The sequence below is a fragment of the Dermochelys coriacea genome, chromosome 10 (assembly GCF_009764565.3).
Source record: "Dermochelys coriacea isolate rDerCor1 chromosome 10, rDerCor1.pri.v4, whole genome shotgun sequence".
In the NCBI taxonomy this organism is placed as follows: Eukaryota; Metazoa; Chordata; order Testudines; family Dermochelyidae; genus Dermochelys; species Dermochelys coriacea.
Genome location: NC_050077.1, coordinates 17,629,197 through 17,652,403, shown reverse-complemented (window position 1 = coordinate 17,652,403; position 23,207 = coordinate 17,629,197). Strand labels below are relative to the sequence as shown.

The window sequence follows — 23,207 nt, the reverse complement described above, 5'->3', positions numbered from 1 at the left end:
ATAATTTAGCATGTATGCTGCCTTGCATACCACTTTGCATGTTCTGAGCAAGTTTCTGCACAAAAGATCTGAATTAAGACGTGCCCCCACAGTATGTTGGGCTACCCTGACAAACTATTCTACCTTTGAAAGACACATACTAGCATACTAGGGCACACCCTGCTGTGATTATTTAAAAGTATAACTTAAAAATTTCTACATGGTTTTTTATTTGAGATTCTCATGACTAGTCCCCAGTACTTCAAACAGATACTCCAGTTTGGGCCCATGTGTCCTTGCAGAGTCATATTGATACACTCTGCAGACATTAGAAATCTATAACAATGCATTTGTTTGTAGGATTAAGGGTTTAATATATAGTTGTACAAATCTATTGAGGACAATTTTCCAACCCTGAATAGAGACTTTTTACTCAGCTGTTTATATTACAACTAGGGCTGTCGCGCAGTTAATTTTATTTAGTCGTGCGATTAATTACACTGTTAAACAGTAATAGAATACCATTTATTTAAATAGATTTGGATATTTTCAAATATATTGATTTCAATTACAACACAGACTATAAATTGTATAGTGCTCACTTTATATTTTTGATTACAAATATTTGCCCTGTAAAAAGCAAGTGATAATATTTTTCAGTTCACCTCATACAAGTACTGTAGTGCAATCTCTTTATCATGAAAGTTGAACTTACAAATGTAGAATTATGTACAAAAAATAACTGCATTCAAAAACAAAACAATGTAAAACTTTAGCGCCTACAAGTCCACTCAATCTTACTTCTTGTTCAGCCAATCGCTCAGACGAACAAGTTTACATTTGCAGGAGATAATGCTGCCCATTTCTTGTTTACAATATCACCTGAAAATGAGAACAGGCATTCTTATGGCATTGCTGTATCTGGCATTGCAAGATATTTATGCGCCAGATGCACTAAAGATTCATATGTCCCTTCATGCTTCAACCATCATTCCAGAGGACATGCATCCATGCTGATAATGGGTTCTGCTTGATAACCAAAGCAATCCAAAGCAATGCAGATTGACACATGTTCATTTTCATCATTTGAGTCAGATGCCATCAGCAGAAAGCTGATTTTCTTTTTTGGTGGTTCGGATTCTGTAGTTTCCGCATCAGAATGTTGCTCTTTTAAGACTTCTGAAAGCATGCTCTACACTTCATCCTTCTCAGATTTTTGGATGGCATTTCAGATTCTTAAACCTTAAGTCTAGTGATGAAGCTATCTTTAGAAATCTCACATTGGTACCTTCTTTGCGTTTTGTCAAATCTGCTGTGAAAGTGTTCTTAAAACAAACGTGCTGGGTCATCATCCGAGACTACTATAACATGAAATGTATGGCAGAATATAGGTAAAACAGAACAGGAGACATACAATTCTCCCCCAAGGAGTTCAGTCATAAATTTAATTAATGCATTATTTTTTTTAATGAGCATCATCAGCATGGAAGCATGGCCAAAGCATGAAGGGACATATGAACGTTTAGCACATCTGGCACGTAAATACTTTGCAATACTGGCTACAAAAGTGCCATGAGAACTCCTGTTCTCACTTTCAGGTGACATTGTAAATAAGAAGCAGGCAGCATTATCTCCTGTAAATGTAAACAAATTTGTTTGTCTTAGCGATTTGGCTGAACAAGAAGTAGGACTGACTGGATTTGTAGGCTCTGAAGTTTTACATTTTGTTTTTGCGTGCAGTTATGTAACAAAAACATCAACATTGGTTATCATTGGTTTCAACTTTCTGAAATTCACATAGAACCTGTAACAATGTTTTCCTTTAGATGTTCCGCACTTTAGACTTTGTATTGTCTTTCAACCATCACCTTTCTTCATCTCATTTTCTATGTTTCTTCTCTTTCTTCTGTTCATTTTTTTCCATTGCTGACAGTGAGAAGCAGTAATATCATAGGCTTTTATATAGGCTGCCCTTCCAATTAGGAACATTTTCAAGAGATATCTGAACTGGATTAAGGATGTGAAGCAATGAACAAAGCCTTTGCTAAAGATGTACATTTCCAGGATACCACCCTTTTAATAATTAATCTGTATTTGCCACATTAAGACAGGAATATTTACTGCAACAGCAGCTGAGACTCTTGACTGAGGACAGCACTTCAACTGGTTATGGCACCTCCTCCGTCCCCCTCTCCCCCCAAAAAAAGTTCCGTGCTTGCTCCCTAGGATTTCTGAATCACTCTGATCTGATGACTAATAAAAATTGTTCCACACCTGATGTAAATTTATTTTATAATGTACAGTGCTCCATAATATTTCTTCTTAAGGTCTTCAGTACAGACAAATTTGAATCTTAAAATTTTCTCTGATTTCAGTGTCTAGATTACGATTTTCAAAGAAGCAAAAGAGTTAAATGCCCAAATCTCATTGAAATTCAGTGTCACTTGGACACACAAAGCCTTAGACACATTTAAAAATTCCAGCCTTTGGAATTTGGAATGTATTTGGTTCCATTTTGTGTCAAGTTTGTCCATAAAATATGCAGCCAATTAATACTATTAACACTACCATGGCTAAACAAACAAGACACACTTAAATTATTAAAATAATTATTACTATCAAACATGGCATGGGATAAGATTAAAACTTGTTTAGTTGTTATGTAGTTAATCAGGATTTTTTGTGTGTGAAATTAGTTACATACATTGTACTGAAATGCTTAGAAATGGCTTTCTTGTTTGATTTAATTTATCTAACTTTGAGATCATAAAAATCAGAATAAAAAGTGGGTCATATTCTGCTCTTGGCTAAACCAGGGTAAATCTGGAGTAATTCCAGTGAAAGTGATGGAATTACAGTGGTATAAATCCAGAGTAATCCAGGGCAGAAATTCACCTGGTTAAAACAAATATCTGTGCATTTATATACACGGGACCATGTAATCTGAAAGGTAATCATGTTGTCATTTTGGTCTTTTGAGTTAATTTTTTTCACCTTAAAGACTGAAGCTTGTATTTTTAAAAAGTAGTTGCCATGGGCCTAATTCTGTGCTCATTGAAGTTAATGGCATCTTTACCATTGACTTCGCTGAGAGCAGAGTTAGATCAACACGGAGTGCTTTTGAAAATTTCACTCTTAAAATTCTCCCCTATATTTAAACATGCACATACTTTCTGTTTCAAGGAGCGCAGCCATGAACTGGCTTTGTTGTCTAAAGCTAAGTGTTATAATCTACCAAACTGGAAATTAAAGTCCAAATCCCAATTCAGTCTCTCGCTTCTAAGGCCGCAGAGCTGGCAATCTAGTGAGAGGCAAAACATCAGAACACCTAGCAGTTAGGCCTGCTGGCCGATCAGGAGCCACATTGATGGAGCTCTGATAGCAATTTTGTTTGTTTCTCTTGTTCCTGGAGGGTTTATTCATGATGACAAAGCCTGTGAAAAGGAGGTGGGTAACAGAGAAGTCTGTGCACCACAAAGTGAAGATTTGACCTGGCCCTCCTCCTGATGCCTAAGAGTTGAATTTTGTGACTGACTACGTTATTCCAATTTCTAAGTGAAAGCCAACCAATAATGGGTGGATATCCTTCACAGGAGGGGAGGAGAAAGTACCCAGTTTGAAATTTATTAAAATTGATGTATTCTTTGTGACTTAAGAGGAGTGAAATCTGTGACTATCTAAATTGAAAGAATCTGTGTTTTAGAACAAACTGAGATGATACCGATTAAAATTAAGGCTATTTGATTTATTTCAGATGAATGTTATTCTTTCTCCAGACTAAATTCAATCTGTTAATGAAAAAAAAATATTGTTTTGTCCAGGTTCTCCTCGAGAATACTTGGAATATTATATATTTCCAGTACTTTTGCCGGGAATGGCTGAACTTCTGCATCAAGCAAAGAAGGAAAAGTGTTTTGAGGTCAGTTCTTAGTTTTCAAGACGCTGTTTCAGAATTCTAAAGTTTTTTAATCCACTATCTACATTTCATTATTTTGTCTTTTACAAACGGATTATAATAAAATAAAATAATGTATTATATGTCATTTTTAAACTCAGTTAGTTTTGAGTAGTGTACTTCATAAACCCGATCAATATGACAAGCCCTACGTTATGCCTTTTCACATAAAACCCTTTCTGAAATTTTCAATTGTATCTAGCCCAGCTAGCTATCAAGCTTCAGGGGGAGGGGTCACTTTTCTTATTAACACCAAGGGGCACTCAATTGAAGAAAGAGAGAAGATTATAGGCCAGAGCAGCTGCAGGAATTTAAATTTAATCTACTACACTAGTTATGAAAATTCAAGACACTGCTCGATCATTGTAACTGTCTGTTGGAATATTGTCTTGTTTTTTTTTGTATGTTGGCCTTTTGAAGTTTTGTGAAAAAATGCTACTTATAATGTACATGATGCAATTTAAGTATTTGGTTTCTCACAGCAATCTTATAAAGACTGGGCGTTGTGGCAAGATTTATTTGCCACACACAGTTTTATAAATGCTTCCATACATTTTTGTAAAATTGTTGTTCTTCATTCAAGTCAATTTAGTTATAGCAATTCAAATTCTGCCTTTAGTTACTTTAGCTAAAGTAATATTTGCTAAGTTTTTCTATCTGATTAACTGTTAATGTCTCTTTCATCAAACTATTTCTTCCTTACGTGTAACTGATTTGTCTGATTTATGCAAACAACTTCAAAGGTGGCAAAATCATAAAAATACATTAAGATTTTCTGTTGAAAGATGCATACCAAATGTGTTAAATCAGTGTTTCTTAACTGGGGGTTATGGGATGGGTTAAGGGGGGGTGGGCAGCAAGCAGGGCCAGTGTTAGGGGGTAGGAAGCAGGGCAGTTGCCTGCAGCCCCATGCCACACAGGGCCCGCAATGCTAATATACATGAAGCCTGGAGCCCCAAGGGATCACAATTTTTTCTAGTGGAGGCGGGGGTCATGATATTTTTTTAAGTCCAGAGAGGGTAGCCAGCACAAAAAGGCTGAGAAACACTGTTTTAAATTAATAATCTGGAAACAAACCAGGGGAGCGTTAAATATTCAGACCCTAGATAGCAAAGCATGCAATTCAGACTATTTTGCTATCCAAGCTACTGACACAGACTTCATATTAAATATATATATGTGCCAGATAACAGACACAATGGAATAGCTTTAAAAATGTTTGGCATGCAATTACATTTGTAGAATTAACCATTGACATATGTACACTTTTGATACAGCCAAAAATTCATTACACTTACCACACTTGGCTGCCCCTCCCAAATTTGTCTTCCATGTTCAGATCTTGTTCTTCCATGTAAATAGCTTGCTTCAGTTTTCACTAAAACTTCACAAGGTTTGAGTGTAATTCTACAATCATTATTTTTTATAAGTGAGCAGGTTTATATCACCTGTGATTGACGCTGTTGATGGAAATGGAAAGTTGTTTTACTGCATGTCAAAATACTTTGTGAGCATTATACATTCGTGCCATGATATTTATAGTGTTTAGCTTAGCAATCTATTGATATATACAATATTCATCGCATCATATACGAAGCCTATATTGAGGTTTTTTATGGAAAGGCAATCGAGAGTAGACCACCTCATAATATGAAAGAATTAAATATTTTTAGACCACTTGAGCAGTTAATTTTCACGGTTGCATAGTGAAGGTTTGGGATTTGGGAGGAGGGGTTGGTTGGTTGGGTTGTTTTTATTTTTTAGTTGAGACCTGTTGGAAAGATTCAGTGTTGAATGGTCCTCTGATCCATATTTCCACTAATGAATTTTAGTATGAGGGCAGCAGACTGTAACAAAAAGTGTAGGAATACTATCAGTTTTAAAATCCACTGATACTTTTCTTAACAATTTATGCTACTCTATTAAAATGTGGTTAAATACAGTTTAAAGACATTGTTAATGTAACAGTAAGAGCAAATAGAAGTCACTTATAGATTAGTATAAGCACTGAGAGAATCCCACACCTTAACAAAGATATAGTTATTATGAGGTATGCAATAATGAGCTCCCTTGAGTAAATATAAAATTCATCCCAATGATTAAATATGTGCTTTTTAATAACAAGCAAAATAAAGTATCCATGTGCATTGTAGTGGGGTGGCTGCCCCACTCCTATACTAGATGGGGCTTCAGCAGGCCAGAGAGACCGTGCAGGTGGGCGGCCAATCAGAGAAGGCCTGATAGAGAGCCAATCAGAGGCTGAGTAAGAGACAGCCAATCAGGGCCAGGCTCAGCCATGTATAAAGGCTGCCCAGGAAGGGAGCAGTCACTCTTTCCCAGGCTTTCAGAGGGTGAAGGTCTGTCTCCTGTGCAAGGGGACTAGCACCAGGGACAGCGCAGCGCAGCGCAGCGCAGCGCAGCGCAGCGCAGGGGAGGGGAGGGGAGGGGAGCTGAGCTGAAGGAACTCCAGCCCAGTATCTGCCTGGCTGCAGGCCCAGAGGGAAGGGCTGGGCCGGTGCAAAGGGGACGAAGAGGAAGCGACCCAGGGAGAGAGGCAGACAAGGGGAGAGAAGGAGGGCAGGAAGGCTGCCGCCAAAGGGTCCCTGGGGGGGGACCCAGAATAGAGGGCAGGCCTGGGTCCCCCCCCCCCCTTCCCTCTTGCACATACACCCAGCCATTGGATGTGGTGATAGTGGACTGCACCGGACCCCTGGCAAAAGGGGTTAGACTTAGGGGTGTGGTTGGCCGCTGTGGCTGGGCAACCTGAAAGACTGCTGAAGGGAGCAACACGAGTCCATGCGCCAAGAGAGGGGGGAGACGGATGGGACACCATCAGTGGAGGGTGCTTCACACTGGACTGAGCTAATTCCCTGACAAGTCAGCAGGAGGCCCTGCAGTCGTGAATCCCAACCCCATCACATGCATAAAGTTGGTTTTTGTTTGTATAGGAACGTTTTCAAGAAAGCAACAAAAAATACAAATACAAACTGTAAACTATATTTGTCTGTAGTGCATCTTTTTACTTGCTATATTAGGAGTTATTTTAGTTTTTTGTTTTGCTTTCTTTCTCATAAAAATTAGCACACTATCAAAAAATAAACTAGGTCATTTTGGTTGTAAAAGGGAGTAATGTCATGTTGGTTGGGAGGGAAATTTAGGAAAGCATGGGTGTGTCATATGACAGTTGTCCTCTGGGACATCATTTATTGCTCTTTTGGAATAATGTTAGCAAAACAATAGGTCTTGGTAACCATATGCATGAATACTAGTGTTACTTTCCATTGCTGACCAAGTGCTTAATACTTAGATTTGAAAATAGACTGTCCAACTTGAATGTATAAATTCTAACTGAACCTTGCCTACTTCAGCTAACATTCACATAACAAAAGCATTATTCTTTGTTAATTACAAAGTCTACTGCCTAACTTGCATAAAAAAGTTTTAGATGGTAACTAGAACCCCTTTCTAATATTCAGAGAGCTATGCAATCATTTTCTTGAAACAAATTCAGTGCCTTACTTCTACTTCACCTTTATTACACAGATCCCCTTGTGGATTTTTATACATTTGTGGTATTGTGATTTAAATATAACATGCACAAGTTGAATGAAATTATTCTTGATATAACAATTAAGAACCAAATTTTCAGCATTTCACAAATGTGCCTGAAAAATATGCAGCTACAGCTATTTAAATTGACATTTAAATTGTAAATTGACATTCTTGCTTATAGTAACTCACCTTTGCATATGCAGTGAGGTCTTGTGTGTGTGACCAAACATGAGGCCCACTGAAAATGTGGTTATAATTCACTCTTTATCACAATGTACAGTAATTGTCTGGCTATCCTGGAAAAAGGACAGGGAGCTCCTGGATGTGGTTTAATTAGGCTGAAACTTTATTCCTAAAAGTCTGGGGATACTCAGCAGATAAAATTGTACAGGACGGGTAATAACATAATCATTTACATATACCCCAGGGATTGCCGTGAGCCCTCCTGCTTTTCCATCCTGGTCCCCAACCAATGTACTGCTGGGACCTCACTATTCCCCAAATGATGGTTAAGGAGGAATACAAAGGTGCGGGGATTGACTCCCTGCCGTATCAGTCACAGGAGCCCTAAACCCACCCTTTTCCTCTTCTTTAAAGATACATCTAAATCTTTTCCACATCCATTTTATCTGATCACCTTAGCCACACCATTTCAAGTACCTGCACCGGACATCTGCCACAAGGAGACACCAGCATTTAGCTTGGCTGTCTTCTCCCCCTCCCCCTGCCTATACCCAGATGGGTTCCTAGACATCTGATGCTCTCTTTAACATTGGCCAAAAATGTATATGCTCCCAAGTCAGATAGGTGGGGTCTGCCTGAGTAACTCTGGTGCCCTGTATACTATGTCCAGATGAAAAATTAGCAATCCCCCTAGGCTACCTGTGAATTTAGCCACCTCCGTGTTCACATATATCCTAGCCTTCTGGACCCATGAGACCTTCACCATTCTCTACCACATCCATCATAGCAACATGTCTGACCACATAATTTTTACTCAGGGAAAAAGTTCCAGGATCTGCTCCAAGTCCCTCTTAGCTCTGACCATTAAATCTACTGTTATACACATTCCCAAACCATTTTCCCTAAGATGAAGCACAATCATATCTGATGTCTGCTCCCGGGCCATCATGGTGTAGAGAGGAGCATCAGCTGGTCCCATAACATGTCTCTCATGCCATGCCAGCTCAGGACTGCTTCACCCCAAAGCAGTCCCGGGTTTACAATGGCTCCAGTGGTTCCATGGAGCCAGGCCCATGCTCAGAAGGGGCCCTGGCCTGCTCCACTTGCATTGCACCCTGAGACCCCTCTGGCTCCCCCCACCCACCACTTGCTTCTCGTGGCCTGCTGCGTCCTCGGCCCCACCCCCTGCTCCTCTCTGCCCCCAGGCCAAACCCCAGTGCACCTCCGGCTCTGAGCAGTCTTTGCCTGTGTGGCCCCACCTGTCTCCCCAGAGCTGAGCTGCCTGGGAATGGTGCAGAAGCCTGGCCCATCTCAGCCCGGGGGGAAGGGGACAGTGCGGGGAGCTTGGCTGGATCCCTCCACGGGAAGTGCGTCTTGAGGGAGCCCAGCCGGGGCAGTCCCTGGCCTGGCTGATTGCACCACTCCTGAGGGACCAGAGCGATTTCCCCGGCCTGGCACCAGCTCTGGCTGCACTGCCGGTTCAGCCTGGCAGACGCAGTTGCCTCCCAACAGGGCCAGTGAGTGCGGACGGGAGGCAGGGTGTGGAGGACTGGGTTTATTGCGGGGGCACTGGGCATAGTGGGGCTGGGGGGGCTCTGGCCATAGGGAGTCTGGAGGATGTTGGGTGGAGGGGCTTTGTGGCACAGCATGGGCCTGCCCCCCAAGGGGAAGGGGCATGCTGGCAGCACAGGGCTGGAGAGGCACTGTGTGTCTGGCAACTTCCAGTTTGCAAATAGTGCCCTCGCACTGGGCTGGGCAGAGCTAGGCGGCCCCTGCTATGCCAGGCCCCATTGCCCCTGGCTGGCTCCTCTCTCTGGGGACTGACCTCCTCACGCCATGCTCCATCACCTCCATGGGGGCCCACGAATAAGTTTGGCACTGGGCCCACAAAAGGTTAATCCATCCCTGCCCCCAAGGACCAGCTGTGAATCTCCAGGCAACCTGGAAATCCACCTACGTGCCCAGTAAATGTACTGTGCCACAGATCCATGTGGTCTGCTGGCCCATCTGCAAGTGCAAACAAAAAGGAAAATTAACACTGATTCCCTACCACCAGTGGGGGGGTCTCATATACATATGGTATGCTTCAGACTGCCAATGCTGAATTGCCCCATTTTCCAGAACGAGGTGGGCTGCTGCTGCTGCTGCCCCAATCCTGACTGAGTGGGAACCAAATTCATGTGCTGGAAATCGCAGCCTCATCAGTCCCTGTCTTAAAACTGTAACAAACTGGTATGCTGTGAGTGGACTCTTATTACTGTGAATAAAGAGAGACCTATCCCTCCCTGGTCTTATTGCCATGTGTGCCTTCACAGCACCCACAGGGTAGATCCCAGACTTGCCGCCTTTCTGGAAAATAATGAATTCTCTCATACCTCCTTGATCCATCTTTAACCTCCTCAAGGTTAATATCTCCTGAAGTGAGCTGTAGCTCACGAAAGCTTATGCTCAAATAAATTTGTTAGTCTCTACGGTGCCACAAGTACTTCTTTTCTTTTTTTTTATCACCTCTCCGAATGTATATCCATCAGTTCTAAGTCCCTTCCAGAAGTATCCCTGAAAGACTCAGGCACTAGCTTGCTGATCCTAAAAGATCCAAAACAACCCCGAAAACAATATCAGGAATGCAGCACAGAAAAAGGCCACCTCTTGTCCACAATGACATATGGAATCTAGGATCCACACCACATCCCTGAACGTATTAACGGTGCTTGGACAACGTGGATCCTGCCAAGGGCTGGTGCTTTGAGACCATCCTGCTAGAAACCTCTGAACTAAAAACCTGCTACAAGGATCTGGGTCACCATTCAGCCTACTGACAAACATAAGGCCTAGTAAGTGAGTGGAAATGTTTCATGATTCAATTGCCAGGTTGCTAACAACACGATGTACTGCAGCACCAGGTCCTCTATAAATGGTCATATTGCAGGCCCTCTAACTCCTGAAACTGCACAAAATCATTACAATGTTTCTCATGGCTCCAGAATGTTCATGGAGCCACCGATCTCTGTGCTACTCTGAAAGCCATCATACTCCAAGGTTCCCCAGTGCCAGCGGCATCCATTTGGGTTCCTTGCTGGCTCTAGTTCCAGCTTCTGAAATCTGTCCATCTGAAAATGAGACAATGCATCTGCTACATCTTTATCAACCCCAGCCCATGTTTGGAAAAAAAAGATGTTAAAGCTTAAACATTGTACAACAATAGCTCTCATCAGCCTCATAACTCTGTGTGATCTAGAGGACTGGTGGTTGATAACATGTACCACCACCTTGCTGTCATACCGGAAACACATTCTTTTATTAGCAAACTCCATTCCCCAAATGATCACTGCATCAAAATTGGAAAAAATTCCAGGAACGTTATATCCTGCACTATCCCTTTTGGCATCCAGGTGGAGGGCCATTTCTGGGCACACCACCTGTGTTGGTAAAATACCTCAAAATCTGTACTTTCTGAAGCATCTGAGTGGATCTTTTATCAGCCTTGAGTATCCAGTCCTATCTCTAGAATGACAAGCCATTAAAATGGCTCAGAAACTTTCTCCATACCCCCAAATCCTCCTTCATTTCGTTAGTTACCTTTATAATATGGTGAGGTCTAGATATGCCTGCAGTGGGATCTGCAAGCTGGAAACCAAATGCCTGCCCCTGGGCTACCACTCAGCAAGCAAAGTTAAGATGCCCAATAATAGATTGCAGCTCATGGGAGTGTAACTTTCTTGGCCACTCTAGCCCTGTTAATTAAGCCCAATACCTCCCGAAGCTTACACGGGCAGGTATATTTTGACTCCCTCAGGATATCTTGCTCTGTCCCCAGATAGGTCAACATAGTAGAAGGTCTCTCCATTTTATCTTCCACCAGTTGTACCCTCATTTTTTTAGACAGAGCCTGAAAGGCATCCATCAGGCTTACACACTTATCTGAATTCACCTTGCCCATGAACAAAACATTATCTAAATAATGCACTACCTACTGCAAACCAGTTTCCTGCACCACTGCCCAATGTAGCATTGTACTAAATTTTTCAAATGCAGAACAGGATATTGCGCATCCCACAGACGTAACTTTATCAAAATAAAACTCTTCGAAAGAGAAACCCAAAAGGTTAATGTCAGAAGGATGCACTGGCAACCGTCAAAAAGCAGACTTGAGATCACTCTTGGCCATCACTGTCCCTGGGCTACAAGGCTTACTCATGCTCACAGCCTCATCAGTGGAGGAACAGTGAACAGAACACAAGGATGGGTCTAGTCCATCATTAACTGAGCCACTCCATGGGTTTGACAGGTGGAGAATTAAGCAATACTTTCCCAGAGCCTTTTTAGGAATCAAGCTTAGGGGAGAAACCTGCAAGTTCTATATAGGTAGTTTGAATGTCCTGCTACCCTCTTCTTCTTCAATTTCAGGAGTAATCTTTTTCTTTATAATATGGCCCCTTTCCACTAAGGACTAGTTTTTGGACATTACATGACTTCTTTCCCCTCTAAATCCTGAAGTAAACACATCCCACAAATATGCCCCAGCTGTCTTGTTAGGGAAATCCCAAAGGAGAATCCTTAACACCACAAGCTTAACGAGAGATAGTGCCCTTGTCCAGCTCCCATTTTCAGCTCACCCCCCACCTGTTATTGCACCTTGGCCCTCAAATCTTGCACCCAAGGGTCTGCAGGTGGCACCTGACTTACCCCCCCCACACACATTTTGTTTCCGTACTGTGGCCTTCCCTGACTGCTGTAGCAGTTGTGGGCTGCATGGGCCCCAAAGTACATTTTGCAAGCATGCCTAACTTTGCAGATGCTCTGAAAACATCCACTTTCATTAAATGCCTAGCAAATGTCATTACGAGCCTTGGGCATCCGGTGGACTTGGGATGGAACAAATAGGCCCCCATGGTGTCATTCTCTTTAACCACAGCATATGTTGCAATGTGTGCCACTGAATCCCTGTTTGTGTTGCAGCCCTCAGTCTAAACTGTTCGTCATAGTTAAACCAAGCCATGCTCCTAAACATATTATATGCCCACCTGATTATATTCATATATTTGAATAATACTGGCTTCTGTCTGGGTGAGCCTCTCCAATAATGCCTGCATATATTAAGAAGGTGGCTTCCCCTATTTTCCTACGTTCTAGCCATCGTTGGCCATGTCATGGCCATGCTTGCTCTGCCCTGGCTTACTCTGTCAGCACCTCCCTGTGCAACAATGATAATATGTCTATATATTCAGCTCTCAAAATGTTATCTTTAGTAGTACCAAGCAGGTGAACTCCTATTGGGTCAGCCACCCCAGCATAACCATACTCGCAACTGACCATTGGGGCACTCTTAGTTCTCTATTGCCCCCGTCAGCAGTTCTATCTCACAAATTCACATTCTTTGTCAGTGGGTGAGTTGTAGGGTGCTCAACAACCTCCATCTCCCTGATAAGGCTTTCCACCCCTTGGTGAGGGTCCTGCCCTGCCTGACTATTGCCTGTCCCCCAAAGTCGAGCCCATGTTGGGTGTCCAGTACTGTCACCTCCAGACCCTCTCCCCCACCTATGGAAGCTCCCAGCTGCTGCAATAACTGAAGGTTAGCTAGTTACAGTTGTGTAATTCCATTAGTCTCTGTAGATGGTGTGTATAACCCAGACATTCCTGACACAATTCCTAGAACATCAGCTCCCTCCCATAATCTACTGGCTAGTTCTGTTACCCCACTAGTTTTGGTGTCTCCTGCCCTCTAGGGAGAGGGGGGAAGTGACCACCTTCCCCTTCCCCGTTTAGGTCCTCCAAGTGGAGAATTGTGCAAGTTCCTTGAAACCCCAGTGAGGTCCCTGCTACAGTTACACATTGCTGCATTGGAGGGAAGGGAATCACGTTCACACTCTGCTCCTGCAACCTCCTTCTGGGGTTGATTACACTCACCCCTGCCAACCACATTGCTCCCCTGTCCTGCAATCAGATTGTTCAAATGTCCTGGCTCTGGGCGACCCTCTAGACACTGGAAGCCTTGTAGTGCAGTCTGTTATCAAGGAGAATGAGGATGGAGTGCTGGTTCTCAGTTTTGGTTAAGACAAGGTCATTAGAGAGTTTGGCAAGAGTGGTTTGACAAAGCAGAGTGCAAGGGGTGAAGGCATCACTGGAGAGAGTCTAGGATGTAACTGAAGGAGAACTCCAGACAGAGATTATAAACCATTAGTTCAGTAAGTTTAGAGACAGCAAGGAGATGGGGTAGTAGCTGGAAGGGCAAGTGGGGTCAAGGATTATTTTTTTTTTAAAGTGGGAGAAACTAATACATGCTTGTATTGTAAGGAGAAAGAGCCAGAGGATAGTGAAAGGTGAAGGAGAAGGGTAAGGGAAGGATGAGGATTGGTTTGAGAGAGATCAGGATATGGGATGGAAGGGGATCACTAGGGCAAGTGATGGCATTAGAGGAAAGTAAATGAGAAACTTCTGCATCTGTGACAAGGGAGGAGAGAGTAGTAGGGCGGAAAGGGGGAAGGAGAAAGAGAAAGTCGTGTTGTATTTTGTCAGTTTTCTCTTGAAAGAAATTGGCGAGATCCAGTGCAGAGAGAGAAGTAGAAACAGGAGTTTAAATTTTTAAAATAGGCTGTTGCACTATAAAGTCCAAATAAATAATTTGAAATTCAACAGCATTAGTATTCAGAATAACCAACTGCTGTCTGTATTCTCAGACTTCAAGCTGATATGAATATAAAAACAGGGTGCAAAAAACTACAGTTTTAGATTAGAGATGAAAGAAAACATCGTCCCCCAGTGTCTCCCCCTGCCGAAGTAGGATTTTTCCCTCTGGTATGTTTTTTCATGTTTTGTCCACTCTGCTTTCTATTGTTGTCAGTGGAGGGACTTTTTCATCTCTTCTCACTTGAGAATTGAGTGATGTGTTCATTTTTCAGAATAAAAATTTAACGAAATTTAAACATTTTTCTTAAATTATTCTGACATTCCTTTCAAATTGTATACAAATAGCCACAGAAAAGGGAGGTTGCAGCTGGGCCTATGACAAAATATATTACATTAAAAAAGTACAGTATATACAGGAAAGTGAATGGAATTGTGGTCACGATTAATTCATCTAGACATTAACAATATTTATGGACTTAACATATAACATATAATTATGTGGATTATGAAAATGATTCCTGTGTATAAATAGTTTATAAACACATCAGTAGGTTAACAATACACAATGTGCAGACATTTCCTGTGTTTGTCCTGAACAGCATAGGAGGAATGTGCCAAGAGCAGGTCAATTTATGTCACTTTTTTCCTTCTAAAGGCAGGGTTCTAGACAACAACAAATTTCACCGAATAACACTGATAACAGTTGCATAGCACAGTGGTTTTCAAACTTTTTTTCTGGGGACCCAGTTGAAGAAAATTGTTGATGCCCGAAACCCAGTGGAGTTGAGGATGAGGGGTTTGGGGTGTTGGAGGAGCTCAGGACTGGGGCAAAGGGTTGGCTTGCAGGGGTGAGGGCTGTGGGGTCGGGCTGGGAATGAGGGGTTCAGGGCATGGGAAGGGGCTCTGGGCTGGGGCAGGGGGTTGGGGTGTGGGAGGGGGTCAGGGCTCTGGACTGGGGCTAGGGATGAGGGGTTTTGGGGTGCAGGAGGGGCTCTGGGTTTGGGGGTCTCAGGGCTGGGGCAGGGGTTTGGGGTGTGGGAGGGGGTTAAGGCTCTGGGCTGGGGATGAGGGATTTGGGGTGCAGGAAGGGGTTCCAGGTTTGGGGGTACTCAGGGCTGGGGCAGGAGATTGGGGTGTGGGAGGGGGTCAGGGTCTGGGCTGGGGCCAGGGATGAGGGGTTTGGGGTGCAGATTTCCAGGTTTGGGGGTGCTCAGGCCTGGGTCATGGGATTGGGGCATGGTGTTGAGGTGCAGACTTGCCTCCAGCAGCTCCCAGTCAGCGGCACAGCCGGGGTGCACCGCAGACCATGCTGTGCCCTGGAAGCGGCCAGCAGCAGGTCTGGCTCCTAGGCGGAGGTACACCAGTGGCTCTGCGTGACTCTCGCCCTCAGGCACCATGCCCCCAGTTCCCATTGGCTGGTTGCTGGCCAATGGGAGTGCAGAGCCAGTGCTTGGGGCAGGAGCAGCACGCGGAGCCCCGTGGCCCCCTTGCCTAGAAGCCAGACCCTCTGCTGGCCGTTTCCAGGGCACAGCGCAGTGTCGGAAAAGGTAGGCACTGGCCTGCCTTAGCTGGGCAGCACCGCCTATGGGACTTTTGACATCCCGTTCGGGGGTGCTGATCAGAGCAAGGTGACCCAGAGCCTTACATGCCACGGCCCAGTAGTAGTCGCAACCCACAGTTTGGAAAACACTGACATAGCATATAAAAACCTCATAAAGGGCTAAATTCATCCCTAGTATAACTCCACTAACGGTAATAGAGATACACCATTGATGAATTTGGCTGATTGTTTTCAATGGTGACTGCACCACTGTTTTGATTAGTTACTCTTACGTTATTCATTGAAGAGGAAAGAGTAAATTACTTAAAACAGAGTGAAGGCTAGATAATTAGTACCTTCCTGTCAAAGAAATATAGATTTTACTTTCTAAAACAGTTCACTGTATGGTGGATCCATTAAACAGTATCTAGTTTAATACTCTGATTTAGAAAAAACATAGTATAAAGAGATCGAGCCAAAGTCTGCCAGTTGGTTTTATGTATAATCAAGGTCAGAACTTGGCCCTCTAGTTCAGATGTTAATTCTTGATAACCTAACAGAAAGCTCTCTTGTGAAGGAGCTGGCTTTTTAGAGCTCAGAACTATAGAGTGTTCTGATGTTCTAGGAACAGCATCTGGTATTGTCATGACAAGCCAAGGAAAACTCCGCTGGGAGACTTCTTTGTTTCTGCACATCCAGATGCTGGAATGGAAATTAGCTGTATGTGAACCCTGAGAATTTTGCTGTGAAGCAGCTCTGACCTGATAACATTTTACCTTTATGCTTCTCCCCCCACCTGTTTTCTAAAATATTATTCCAACTTTCCTCTGTCCCAAGGCCATATCTGTATGTCAGCACATATGCTTTTTATACTCTGATTCCTTTGTCAGATAAAGACCATGGCATGGGCCACATCACACCTTCCTATGGGAGGGAAAGACTTACGAGGAAAACTTATATGGAATTTCCAAGGTATCATCCCTTTCACTTGCAGCTCTAGCTTTTAACCTCAGATCTGTGGCTACTTAGCCATATGGATGCCCTGAGTCTTTCACTTTGGAGAACTAGCCCTTCACGGCTGCCCCTGATCCCCTCTCCTCCCATTGGAACATTCCACTGGTCCCCAGTTCATGTCTGTGCACTAATCCCCTACCCTTTAGGAGAAGCATATGATGTACAACAGCTTTTTCTCCATCTACCCACACCCTCTAACTCCTGTGGCAGCTCAGTTGCATCATATTCCTGCAGAGGAAAGGAATCCGTGGATTTAGGATAAAGGGATAATATGGCAAGTAGGCTCCATTCTTTCAACTATAAAATCTTCAGATACATATCTATTGTATTTTCCCGAGCAGAAGGCAGAAGCACCTTCCTTTAGTTCACTTAAAACTAGACTTGAAAAAGCAACAAACACTCTGGAGCCTTCTGGCTCTGCATTGCTGTATTGGGAGGATTCTGAAAGAACACTTCCTTTTTCTTGCTGAGAGCCCTTTCTTTGTTTAGGGTTAGGGTGGAGCTTAGCTGGAGATTCTCTTTTTCAGCTGGCATGCTGAGTTGCTTTTCCAAGGTGGGGAAGCTGTCTGCCTAGTTTCTTTTGAATGGAGTTAAGCCCTTTCCTTCTTGACTGTGAATGGAGTCTTAGTGTGGGTTATGTACACATCATAGATTTCACCTACTCCCCTCTCCCAAAGACCCCAAGCCGCTGAGTGCACCAAGCAAAAGCTATACCTTCCCTCTCCCCCAACACATGCACATCCATTTGCAGGACAGAAATGGCATAATGTGGCACCACCCCTGTTCTCTTGCATCTTGAAAGACTTCAGGTAGCAAGGACAGATACCACTTCATGCACCAGACATATAGGAATTTCAGAGGGACAGGGTCTGTGACCAGTGTGAAGTGGATCCCTAAGTCATAGTGGAGGGCCTCAATCAGCTTAACAGCTAAACACTCCTCCTTAGTTGAAGAGTAGGCTTTACCTCAAGGAAACAGCTTTCTACTTTGATAGGGCACTGAGTGCCTCTGTCCCTCAGAATCTTCTGAAGCTCACCCTGGGTACTGCAAATCTTTACCACACCTAATGCAGGGCAGTGCCTAATTCACACCATCAGGCTCTAGGTCTGTGCTTTAAAAGCTTATATGACCCACCATCCACGAACATTCATTTATGCTTTAGACTACAGGTGCTCTGTTTTATAATTATTGTTTAGGGTGTCTAGAATCAATGATTCAGGTGAAAAACACAGTATCATTATAACTATAAAATTACCTCTAGTTAAAGATGTTTTTCTAATTCATAAAATTTACCTATTACCAACTGTAGATTCATCTACATAAATTATAAGATTGCATAAATTGAAGCAATATACCAACACAATGCTAACTGGGGAACGCAAAATGCGTCCCCTCTGCAAAAGAAAAAGTAAAGCCCATCTCTAGCATCCCTTAGACAAAAATGAGGTCAGTTTTGAAGGTAAGCAAACTCAAGCTTTCTCAGATCAGCAGGGCCTCAAATTCCAGAACTGAGAACTGCCCAACTGAGAACACCCAGTCTGCAGACCTTGGACGTTCAGGTTTCTGAACTTTTTAGAAAGAGCACCTCTGCTTCTCTCAACTGTTAGGATGGAGCACAGAGAGACAATCTCTAAGAAAATAAGGATCCCAATCAAAACCCATGCTTTGAATTTCATTTGGAAACATACACTATGCAGCATTGTGTAGTGTAAGTAAACAGCCACACTCTGCACAAATCTTTAAGGCTAGCCCCAGGCAGAGCACTCTACAAAATCCTGTCTATTGGTGACAAAGGCTTGGATAACTTTGAGGCGGTCTGCATTCAACTGTAAACGTCACCATCTTTTTGCTAAGCAAAAATTAAAAATAGTGCTCTTGACAACTTCTGTTCAAGAAGTTCAACAGAGACTTGGTGGGATAACTCACATGACTGGAGTACAGTCATGGATGGTTATAAACTGTTCAGGAAGGACAGGCAGGGCAGAAAAGGTGGGGGAGTAGCACTGTATGTAAGGGAGCAGTATGACTGCTCAGAGCTCCGGTACGAAACTGTGGAAAAACCTGAGTGTCTCTGGATTAAGTTTAGAAGTGTGTGCAACAAGAGTGATGTCATGGTGGGAGTCTGCTATAGACCACCGGACCAGGGGGATGAGGTGGATGAGGCTTTCTTCCGGCAACTCACGGAAGCTACTAGATCGCATGCCCTGATTCTCATGGGTGACTTTAATTTTCCTGATATCTGCTGGGAGAGCAATACAGCGGTGCATAGACAATCCAGGAAGTTTTTGGAAAGCGTAGGGGACAATTTCCTGGTGCAAGTGCTAGGGGAGCCAACTAGGGGGAGCGCTTTTCTTGACCTGCTGCTCACAAACCGGGTAGAATTAGTGGGGGAAGCAAAAGTGGATGGGAATCTGGGAGGCAGTGACCATGAGTTGGTTGAGTTCAGGATCCTGACGCAGGGGAAGAAAGGTAAGCAGCAGGATACGGACCCTGGACTTCAGGAAAGCAGACTTTGACTCCCTCAGGGAACAGATGGCCAGGATCCCCTGGGGGACTAACATGAAAGGGAAGGGAGTCCAGGAGAGCTGGCTGTATTTCAAGGAATCCCTGTTGAGGTTACAGGGACAAACCATCCCGATGAGTCGAAAGAATAGTAAATATGGCAGGCGACCAGCTTGGCTTAATGGTGAAATCTTAGCGGATCTTAAACATAAAAAAGAAGCTTACAAGAAGTGGAAGGTTGGACATATGACCAGGGAAGAGTATAAAAATATTGCTCGGGCATGTAGGAAAGATATCAGGAGGGCCAAATCGCACCTGGAGCTGCAGCTAGCAAGAGATGTCAAGAGTAACAAGAAGGGTTTCTTCAGGTATGTTGGCAACAAGAAGAAAGCCAAGGAAAGTGTGGGCCCCTTACTGAATGAGGGAGGCAAGCTAGTGACAGAGGATGTGGAAAAAGCTAATGTACTCAATGCTTTTTTTGCCTCTGTTTCACTAACAAGGTCAGCTCCCAGACTGCTGTGCTGGGCAACACAAAACGGGGAAGAGATGGCCAGCCCTCTGTAGAGATAGAGGTGGTTAGGGACTATTTAGAAAAGCTGGACGTGCACAAGTCCATGGGGCCGGACGAATTGCATCCGAGAGTGCTGAAGGAATTGGCGGCTGTGATTGCAGAGCCCTTGGCCATTATCTTTGAAAACTCGTGGCGAACGGGGAAAGTCCCGGATGACTGGAAAAAGGCTAATGTAGTGCCCATCTTTAAAAAAGGGAAGAAGGAGGATCCTGGGAACTACAGGCCGGTCAGCCTCACCTCAGTCCCTGGAAAAATCATGGAGCAGGTCCTCAAAGAATCAATCCTGAAGCACTTAGAGGAGAGGAAAGTGATCAGGAACAGTCAGCATGGATTCACCAAGGGAAGGTCATGCCTGACTAATCTAATCGCCTTTTATGATGAGATTACTGGTTCTGTGGATGAAGGGAAAGCAGTGGATGTATTGTTTCTTGACTTTAGCAAAGCTTTTGACACGGTCTCCCACAGCATTCTTGTCAGCAAGTTAAGGAAGTATGGGCTGGATGAATGCACTATAAGGTGGGTAGAAAGCTGGCTAGATTGTTGGGCTCAACGGGTAGTGATCAATGGCTCCATGTCTAGTTGGCAGCCGGTGTCAAGTGGAGTGCCCCAGGGGTCGGTCCTGGGGCCCGTTTTGTTCAATATCTTCATAAATGATCTGGAGGATGGTGTGGATTGCACTCTCAGCAAATTTGCGGATGATACTAAACTGGGAGGAGTGGTAGATACGCTGGAGGGGAGGGATAGGATACAGAAGGACCTAGACAAATTGGAGGATTGGGCCAAAAGAAATCTAATGAGGTTCAATAAGGATAAATGCAGGGTCCTGCACTTAGGATGGAAGAATCCAATGCACCGCTACAGACTAGGGACCGAATGGCTCGGCAGCAGTTCTGCGGAAAAGGACCTAGGGGTGACAGTGGACGAGAAGCTGGATATGAGTCAGCAGTGTGCCCTTGTTGCCAAGAAGGCCAATGGCATTTTGGGATGTATAAGTAGGGGCATAGCGAGCAGATCGAGGGACGTGATCGTTCCCCTCTATTCGACACTGGTGAGGCCTCATCTGGAGTACTGTGTCCAGTTTTGGGCCCCACACTACAGGAAGGATGTGGATAAATTGGAAAGAGTACAGCGAAGGGCAACAAAAATGATTAGGGGTCTAGAGCACATGACTTATGAGGAGAGGCTGAGGGAGCTGGGATTGTTTAGTCTGCAGAAGAGAAGAATGAGGGGGGATTTGATAGCTGCTTTCAACTACCTGAAAGGGGGTTTCAAAGAGGATGGCTCTAGACTGTTCTCAATGGTAGCAGATGACAGAACGAGGAGTAATGGTCTCAAGTTGCAATGGGGGAGGTTTAGATTGGATATTAGGAAAAACTTTTTCACTAAGAGGGTGGTGAAACACTGGAATGCGTTACCTAGGGAGGTGGTAGAATCTCCTTCCTTAGAGGTTTTTAAGGTCAGGCTTGACAAGGCCCTGGCTGGGATGATTTAACTGGGACTTGGTCCTGCTTTGAGCAGGGGATTGGACTAGATGACCTTCTGGGGTCCCTTCCAACCCTGATATTCTATGATTCTATGATTCTATGTTCCCTCTGAATCCAAGAGCTCCCCAGGATGCCAAGCCGGCTAAAAGGTGGACTAATTCAACAGGTAGCCTTCATTGGCAAAGTTCCTAGTAGTCCTGGAATGGATTTTAAAAGCTGTCCTATACTTGATCAATAGTACACCATTGCTTCTATGACGTTTACAAGGTAAGTTTAAGGGGGTACACACTCAGCTCCCTCTGCCCTAAAAGATTTACAGTCCTGGCCCTTTAAAATTCTTCCTGTGTTGTAAAGGAATGTCTAGGGAAACCAACCTGTCAATTTTCTGGTTCACAAGCAAAGAATAACTTAGATTGTAACCTCTTTGGGGCAGGGAATGTTTTTTGTTCTGTGTTTGTACAGTGCCTAGCACCATAGGGACCTAGTCCATGACTAGCGTGATAATGCTGATAATAACATTACCGATTAGAGGAGGAAGTCATTGTCTGCAGCAATTTGCTGTTTTGAGGACAGAGGAAGAGAAGGGGGGAGCTCACAGAAGGTGTCTTTTCAGAAATAGCTGCAAATGCATTAGAAACTGCAGGTGCGTTAGTCCTTTTTCCTATGTCCAGTGCATCTGTCTGCTACTCCCAAGGCTTGGCACGGAATCCTGCCAGTTGGTCCTGAATGCTGCTTGCTACATTTGGCCCCGAATCATTAATTCTGCCCTATGTTCTCAGTGCCAGCTATGAAATCCTAATGCTGGCTGCTGCTTGTAATCTTGGTTCTTGAATCATTCCTGCTGCTTCTACAGCTAGGTTCTTATTCCTGTCTAGTGGTGCTCTTAGGGCCAATTGCTGTACATTTCTAGACCATGGGAGTTTTGCAGTTGACTTCAGCTAGATCATTATTTGATCCTTAGTCCTTAATCTTGCTTTGCTTCTGGTTCTGTGTCCTTCACCCTAGCTGTGTTTCACTTGATCTCTAGCTCCAAATGTTGCTTTTGATCCTGTGCATTTAGTTTGGGAGGTTGCACTGCACATAGGGCCTTATCCGTGAATGTTAGTAATGTGCAATGTATTTGTGGACCGGGATGTTCAAGTGAAGGTCACACAAAGTTTCCACCTCTCTCTCTCTGGACCACTCTACAGATAATGCTTTTAGCTGAGCAATGGCACAATACTTTGACTGTTCTGTGTGTGCCCGGGTATGCACAACACATCCACATTGGCCCCAAACAAAAGAACAACAACATTTCTTCCATTTTTTTCTCTCCTTCAGAAGTGATTCAGTCTCTCAGCATGCCCCTTACATATCAGGTTGCCCATTTTAATAGTAGCTCTGGCAGCACTTGCTAACTGTATGGAATGAAACTTCAAAACCAAATAGCGCTGTAAATACCATTAGAAACAATGTTGTGAAAAGAAAAGAAATGTTGTCATTATGCAGCTTATTTATGGCTAGCTAATTTAAATGATTTTCAGAGCATATACTTCAGATGCCTGCTTTCATTTCCCCACAGTTATATTTTAGTGTTCTCATTAATACTGACTTTTAGAAAGCTACAAAGTGTCTGAATTGAATAGTAATGTATAATTTAAGAGAAAATACATAATAGTAAAATGAAAGTTTATGGCAACCACAGCACAGCTTGTTTATTAGTGTCTAGTGCAAGTGCAGTAGAGCCAGCCAGTATCTTGAGTAGAAAAGTGGCATGTGAATTGCATAATATTTGCTTGCATTAAACATATCAAAGCAAAA

General features: G+C 43.6%; 1 protein-coding gene across 5 annotated transcripts in view; it reads left to right on the top strand.

Annotated features, from left to right (window-relative positions):
• IQCK (IQ motif containing K) overlaps positions 1–23,207 on the top strand; it is a 91,241-nt gene that overhangs the window by 5,994 nt on the left and 62,040 nt on the right. For all 5 annotated transcript variants that reach the window (XM_038419897.2, XM_038419899.2, XM_043493998.1 and 2 more), the window contains exon 4: positions 3,801–3,898. In XM_038419897.2, the coding sequence (XP_038275825.1) occupies positions 3,801–3,898 (98 nt within the window). The remainder of the gene's footprint in view (positions 1–3,800; positions 3,899–23,207) is intronic.